Source organism: Equus caballus, chromosome 13 (genome assembly GCF_041296265.1).
Source record: "Equus caballus isolate H_3958 breed thoroughbred chromosome 13, TB-T2T, whole genome shotgun sequence".
In the NCBI taxonomy this organism is placed as follows: domain Eukaryota; kingdom Metazoa; phylum Chordata; class Mammalia; order Perissodactyla; family Equidae; genus Equus; species Equus caballus.
The window spans coordinates 30,359,429-30,366,992 of record NC_091696.1 but is presented as its reverse complement, the minus strand read 5'-3'; the positions used below and the strand labels follow the sequence as shown (position 1 = coordinate 30,366,992).

The 7,564-nt window shown below is 49.2% G+C and overlaps 1 protein-coding gene across 1 annotated transcript; it reads left to right on the top strand.

Annotated features, from left to right (window-relative positions):
- Positions 1–2,543: 2,543 nt before the first annotated feature.
- On the top strand, positions 2,544–5,053 carry C13H16orf54 (chromosome 13 C16orf54 homolog). Its single transcript, XM_001501595.7, has 2 exons — positions 2,544–2,686; positions 3,218–5,053. The coding sequence occupies exon 2, from the start codon at positions 3,218–3,220 to the stop codon at positions 3,890–3,892; it is 675 nt and encodes a 224-aa protein (XP_001501645.4). The 5' UTR covers positions 2,544–2,686; the 3' UTR covers positions 3,893–5,053.
- Positions 5,054–7,564: the final 2,511 nt, after the last annotated feature.

The window sequence follows — 7,564 nt, the reverse complement described above, 5'->3', positions numbered from 1 at the left end:
AGGAGCACCCCCAAACCCAGAAGACACCCACCAAAGTCCTGTTTTCTACATTTCTGACTCAGAGACTTCTCTTCTGGACACTCTCCTTCAGTAACTTCCTGACTCCTTTTTTCAGAAATTCTAGAGTGGTGGAGTGGGAGGAACCAGGGAGTCAGAACACCTGGGTTCTGATCCCCACTCTGAAAAACCTGTGAAAAGAATGCAGGTTTATTTGGGAGTGAGGAAATTACATGGAATAATTTTCTTGTCTATGTCTCAATTTTCTATTATTTAAATTTTTTATTGTGGTAAAATATATATCACATAAAATTAATCATTTTAACAATTTTTAAGTGTTTAGTTTGGTGGCATTAAGTACATTTACATTGTTGTGCAACCATTACCATCATCCATCTCCAGAACGTTTTCATCTTCTCAAACTGAAATTCTATACCCATTAAACAATAACTCTCCATTCCCCCCTCCCCCATCCCCTGATAACCACCATTCTTTCTGTTTCTATGAATCTGACTACTCTAGGAACCTCATTATAAGTGGCATCATACAGTACTTGTCCTTTTGTGACTGGCCTATTTCACTTTAACGTTTAATGTTCAATGTTATGAAGGTTTGTCCACGTTGTAGCATCTGTCAGAATTTCCTTCCTTTTTAGGGCTAAATATTATTCCATTGTATATATATATATATATATATATATGCCACATTTTGTTTATCCATTCATCTATTGATGGACATTTGAGTTGTTTCCACCTTTTGGCTGTTGTGAATAACGCTGCTATAAACATTGGTGAGTATCTGTTTGAGTCTCTGCTTTCAATTTCTTTGTATATACATAGAAGTATAATTGCTGGATCATATGGTAATTTTGTGTTTAATTTTTTGAGGAACCAGCTAAAAATATTTAGGCCTTTTTTTAAGTGATGAAAGATAGTTAAGAATCAAAACAAGGGGCCCCAGGGCCGAGTGGTTAAGTTCTCACGCTCTGCTTCTGTGGCCCTGGGTTTTGCCGGTTTGGATCCTAGGCGCGGATGTGGCATCACTCATCAGCTGAGGCAGCGTCACATGCCACAGCTAGAGGGACCCACAAGTAAAAATATGCAACTGTGTACTGGGGGGATTGGAGAGAAAAAGCAGGAAAAAAAAATAATCAAAACAGCCGGTTTGATACCTTAGGAACAGAATAGGCATGTCTGATATTTCTGGTTTTTAATAAAGTTTACTCTTCTAGTGTTTTTTTAAAGCAAGAGTAATTAAAAGAAAACATATGTAATTTTCACGTTTTATTTATTTGGTTTTTTTATGCAATAGTTTTTTTTTTTAAATTAGGATTATGATAGATTACAACCTTGTGAGATTTCAGTTGTACATTAGTGTTCGTCATGTTGTGGGTACACCACTTCCCCCTTTGTGCCCTCCCCCCACCCCCCCTTTGCCCTGGTAACCACCGATCAGTTCTCCTTGTCTATATGTTTTATTTGGATTTTTTAAATAAAATTTTTTTATTGTCATAAATGCATATAACTAAAATTTACCATCTTAACGATTTTTAAGTGTGTGATTCAGAGGTACTAAGTTCAGGTTTTCTTTCAAGGTTTATAATCTCATCAAATTCTAATCTCATCAGATTTCTGCATATGTCGAAAGGCCCAGAGCCTCAAGACTCTCCATTTTCTCCTACGCCCACCCCATGCCACACTTGGTGCTCCTTCTGGCCCTTTCCTCAAAACCACCAGGACAGAGCAATCTGAGTCAGGCTGCCTTGTGACCATATTTTGTAAGATGCTAACATTTCAACATATTTTTGGAGCCTTTCACATTAAAGGGCTGCCATCCTGCAAAGCAAAATACTAATACGTAGTAAGAGTTGTGCTGTGTTCAGGTTACTTGCCAGATGGGGAATTCATATCAATGCTGCCCCGTCCCTCCCACACACTTGGGTTGTTTGACTTTGAGCAAGACACCTCCCTTATTTAGAGCTTACTTGTCATCTGTCAGTGAGTGAGTCAAACTAGACCATCTCTGACAGAACTCCATCACACCCTGCCCCCGGGCTCCTCCGCCCCTCAGCATCAGGAGAAAGGATCGAGATGGCAATGTTCCAGACTTAAACCTGGTTTTTACCCTGGACTCTTCCTAGAGGCCTCACATGCTGGCTACCAGGCCTCACCACACAGATATTTTCCAACCAAAATCAGGGCTGAATGGTGTGAAGACAAGGAGACATATGTTCATCAGAAGGCTGGGTCAAGCAGGAGGGCATGTGGGGGCTGGATGGCAGGAGTGGGTTTGACGGGGCCCAGGGAGCAGGACGGGGACAGAGCAGCCACCAGGGAGCAGGCAGAGCGAGGTGCCTTGGCACTCTGGGAACTGACAGGCCAGAGTGTCTGTCTCCTCTTTCTTGGCCTCCAGGTGAATGTTCTGGGCCTGGTGCCTGGCTATAGGGTGAGGCTGAGTTGAATAGAACCACTGCCCATTCCGGCCCCACCTCTCACCAGGAAACGCCCTCACCGCAGTGACCACATCCCCCAGGTTGCCTTGGAAACACTCCCCAGGCAGAGGGAGCACGGTTGGTGGTGCCTTCCCTTCCGCCTCATCTGCCTCATCTGAGGCACCGGCCCTGCGGCCTCCCTACAAGCACAAGGAGGATCAGCTCCAAAGGGAGAGAGGAGCCCAGGACTGACCCAAGGTGAAGTGAGGCATGCAGGAGTCTCCTGCAGGTTGGGGTCCTGGGAGAGAGAGACAAACAAGGCAGATAGAGTCGGGCCAGAGACTGGGCAAAGCCGGAGAGGTGGGGACAGGGGCAGAGATGGCACCTGAGACCTGGCAGGACAGCAAACTCGGTGGACCCTGCCGAGAGCAAGACCAACTCCAAGGAGAGTTGTGTGGGCAAAGAAGCAGCCAAGAGGCCAGCAGAGGCCACCGGGAGGGGGCACACAGGCCGGAGAAGGGCAGGGAGGGGACGTTCTCATTTCCTCACCCAGCACTTCCTCTCTAGGTCTGAGCAAGATCTGAGGGGGCCGAGAGGGAGGCACCCTAACATCTGGGAGGAAAATGGGGCTTCAGGAAGGGAGCTGGGATTCTGAGCAGGAAAGCCTGGCTGCAGGCCAAGGGGGCCCAGAAATGGTGAGAGGGCATCAGAGAGAACTTGCTGCCTCTCTCTCTCTAGATTGTGCCAACCCTGTCTCATTTGTTCCTCTCCTGACCCCTGTCTCTCCAGATGCCTTCTACTCCAGGGCAGCCCTCTGAGCACATGGAGGGGCCTCCTGTGTTGGAGGCAGCCTCATGGCCTCCGCTGCCCTGCGGGCCCTGTATCCCCATCATGCTGGCCCTGGCCTCTCTCTCCGCGCTCTTCCTCCTCACAACAGCTGTGCTGGCCGAACGCCTGTTCCGCCGCTCTCCGCAACCAGACCCCAGGCACCAGGCGCCCACCCTGGTCTGGCGCCCTGGAGGAGAGCTGTGGATTGAGCCCACGGGAACCCCACGAGAGCGCTCAGAGGACTGGTATGGCTCCGCGGTCCCCTTGCTGAGGGACCAGGCCCCAGACCCTCCCACCCCTGGAGGCACCTTGGAGGCCCGAGCAACAGCCCCACCTGCCTCTTCAGCCCCTCACTCCCCTCCCAGATCCTTGGTCCCCCAGACACCACCCAAGGTCTTAGCCCACAGCACCTTTTGGGGACCCCAGGTCGGGGAGGAGAGACCCCATGCCCCAGGCCTAGTGAGCTGGGCTGAGCCTGAACAGGGACCAGTTGCCAGTGTGTACTTGGGGAGCCCCCAGTCCAGGAGGCAGCGGCCAGGAAGCCCTGATCCTGAGTGGGGTCTCCAGCCTCGGGTCACCCTGGAACAGATCTCAGCTTTCTGGAGGCGTGAAGGCCGGACAAGTGTTGGGTTCTGAATCCCCAGCGCCTGGAGGACTGCCCTCCCGGAGACTCTGAGGAAGGCCCTACCTCAGAGGGACCTTAAGACCCTGGGGCTCCAGCCTGGGAACCCGAGCTGGTACTGAAGCCCCCCAGAGAAGAATGCCCCTGCCAGGCCTTTTACCTCTGGATTTCAATTCCCCTGGCTCTAGGTCGGGGCAGATTGGTTGCCCATAGAGCCTGTGCTGCAGGGGAAGCCGAGAGGGGCTTCTGCCTCGCTGCCTGGGGCTGTGGCGCAGACAACTGGAGGTGGGGCCGACTCTGGGCCAGAAGCCACCAAGATCACAATCTGGATTAAGAACTCAAGGTACCAGACGGGCAGGAAATAGCATCAATGCAGTGGCTTCCACCTTCCTTCAGTGTGCACCTAAGATGTCCATATCAAAGTGGAGGAGTCTCGTGGATGTGGAAGGACAGACTGAGGGTGCTGATGATGAGCGTCAGTTGTGCCAGCAGGAGATGACAGGAATCCAGCTTCCCAGAGCCACAAATCATCCCTCCAGGAAAACATACAGAGAGGTCAAGACCAGGCAAAGGAGCGTCTTACTACATACAGACTATGGCTTTGACCCCCAACTGGCAACAGGGAACTTGGTTAGCCAACCTGCGGAGCCCCTCTCTTGCCTGCAGCTGGGACCTAGAGCCAAAGAAGACCGATGGGTGCCCTGTCCTCTTAAGGCCAACACACCTCAGCTCTCTGAATCTTAGCCCTCGACAGCGAGGGAGGCTGGGGCCAAGGAGAGGTGAGTTTGATCCAGTGTGGAAAGGAGCACTGTCCCGGGGCAGGGTAGCTCCCAAAATGCAGCCGCCAGCTATCTTCCTCCTGGCTTGCTGGCATGGTCCAGAGAGACAGATTTTCTCCAAGACAGACTTACTTATAATGCTCCATCCCAGAGAAATGGAGTCTGGAAATGTCCTTGGCCCTATAGTCACCTCTATCAGCTGACCTCACTTTGGGAGCAGAGCCAGGGGCTGGGGAGAGGGAAGGAGTTTCTGTTCCCTGGGGGTCTGATTTCCCGAACTTCAGTCGTGAATGTTAGGATTTTTGCCATACCAACTTACCACCTGTACTATTATTTACTTTATATTTTTCTTTACATTGGTTTACTATTTGCTTAATAAATTTATTTTAAAAGGAATCTTTTTTGTATCACTACTGTAAATGGAAAACCAGTATCACTTGCCAGAAATAGAAGATAAAATATGCAAATAAATACAATATAAACAAAGATATTAAATTCTGGGGGTCGGCCCCGTAGCCGAGTGGTTAAATTCACGCACTCTGCTTTCGTGGCCCAGGGTTTCACCCAGTTCAGAACCTGGGGGTGGGCATGGCACCGCCCGCCAGGCCATGCTGAGGTGGCGTCCCACATAGCAGAACTAGAAGGACCTACAACAAGGATATACAACTATGTACTGGGAGGGCTTTGGGAGAAGAAGAAGAAGAAAAAAAGAAAGATTGGCAGCAGATGTTAGCTCAGGTGCAAACCTTTAAAAACAGAAGATACTAAGTTCTAAGTAGACATTGTTCCCTGCTGGACACATTGACCCAAAGATCTGCTCTTTCTTTGTTCAGAGAAGGGGGATGAATGGATCAGCAAGTATTAGACATTGTAGCGCCACCCTGAGGCCTTCCCCAGAGGTCCTGAGACAGCCAGAGAGCCCTGCCCCGGGATCAGCCGTCCTCTGCTAATTGATGCCAGCCACAAACCTCCTGAGCTCACCCACACCCACACCCAGGAAATCCTTCCAGGCCGAGGCCAACACTCAGCTCTCCCTGCTCAGGAGGGCCGGGGAGCATTTGGGCCTTGACCTCCCCTCTAACCCCTTGGATGCCAGAAGTTGAAGGAGCAGTCGGGGAATGAGAAGTCTTCAGGCTGAGGGACCTCTCCCCCGGTGCACTCATCCAGCAAGCGTTCAGAACATCTTCCCTGAGCCAGACCCCGGAGTTGGAGTCTTAAGACCTGGTCTCTCAAGGAGCTCACAGTTTTTCTAGTGGCAGGAGTCGGGGGTGGAGGCGGTGAGAAAAGACAGGGACATGTAACTGATACAAGGTAGGGATCAGGCCTCCTATCCCATCTCTGTCCCTCAGGAGCTAGGTAACTATGTCACTTCTCGTTGTCACCATCATCTGACTGGACTGGGTTGTGAGGACTCTGGCCACGAGGAGTGACCAGTCTATCAGGGAAACAGAACAGAGATACAGTGTTCAGAGCTTAGATGTCCGCACTCCAAGTGCTCAGTGGAGGCAGGACATGCAGAAGGGACACCAGGGGCAAGGCCCGGGCTCTCGCTCTGGCTCTGCCACCCACTCACTTGGAGACTTCAGAAAAGTGAGTTTTGTGTAACTGGGCCTCACATTCTTACTCTGTATGGCAAGAGAGTAGAAAGCTGAACAGGATGCTCTATTGGGACTTTTCTAGCTGTGACATCTGAGGATGCTATAAAATGAAAGATGGATGGATGCGTGCATGGATGGCTGTGATCTCCCTGAGGCAGAGTCCAACTTGTCCGCAAAGTCGTCTTTATATTCCCAGACCCAGAACATGGTCTAAAACATAATAGGAGCCCAAGGAAAGGGGAATGAATAGGCGAATGGATTAATAGATGCATTAATTTTTACCCTTTCTCCTTTCTCTTTTAAACCTCTCCCTCTCATCCTTACCACCATCTTATCATTTTCTAACGTTGAGTCCTTCTTTTATGTCTTTAGGCATTTAAAACATATTTACTGTATGGTTCTTTACTCAATAATTCTGTCGTGGTTCTAGGGTGCTCACTCTCATTCATGACAGATGGCTTCCTCTTAGGTTTTCTAATTTAGGGTTGTGACCTCAGCTTTAGCAGAGCTGTAGCAGTGGGAATCCGTGTGACTAGGTTTGAGGGTATGTCTCTCTAGAGAAGTTTTGTGTTTGCTCCTGCCAAGGATGCTTCTGGGGTATTACCAACCCTCAACCACATTATTTGTTAATTTTATTTGGGCTTCCGAGACCATGCAGATGGTGTAAATTTGAAACCCAAATCTAAATGAGGGCAAGCCTTTGGTTATGAATTTTCTGGGGAGACTTTCTATTGCCACCAGATCTCAGGGTGAGACAGACAAGGTTCTTTTGCGCTCCCTGAGCTGATAGGAAGAGTTTTTTTCTAGTCTTCTCTTTCATTGAGGGTATCATCTGTTAGGGGGCTGAGCTTTATGTGAGGGTCTCAGTTTTCAGTGCCTCCGGCAAGGCTTTATCTCCAATCTCTAGGTGGGTGTAAAACCCAAGTCCCTTCATTGCCGAGATCTACAACCTGCCAGCAACTCGCACATCTCTGGTTTTCAATTTCCTCTTTGTGTATGGCTCCTGGGGATTCCCCTTACTTTCTTGAAAGCCATCAGTGCATTTTAACGCATATTTGTTTGATTTTATGCAGCATTTCTAGATGTTTCATGGTGTAAATGTATTACTGGGTCATACCATTCACAATATCAAAAAACCAGACTATTTCCTCTATAAACGAGTTCAAACTCTCCCACCGGAAAACAACCAGCCAACCGAGAACTAATTCTCCATCCTTCACCATGTAACATGACCTCTCACCTTCTTCACAGCCAACTGTTGGAAAGAGCTGTCTGTCCTAGCAGTCTACATTTTCTCCTCTCCCCATCA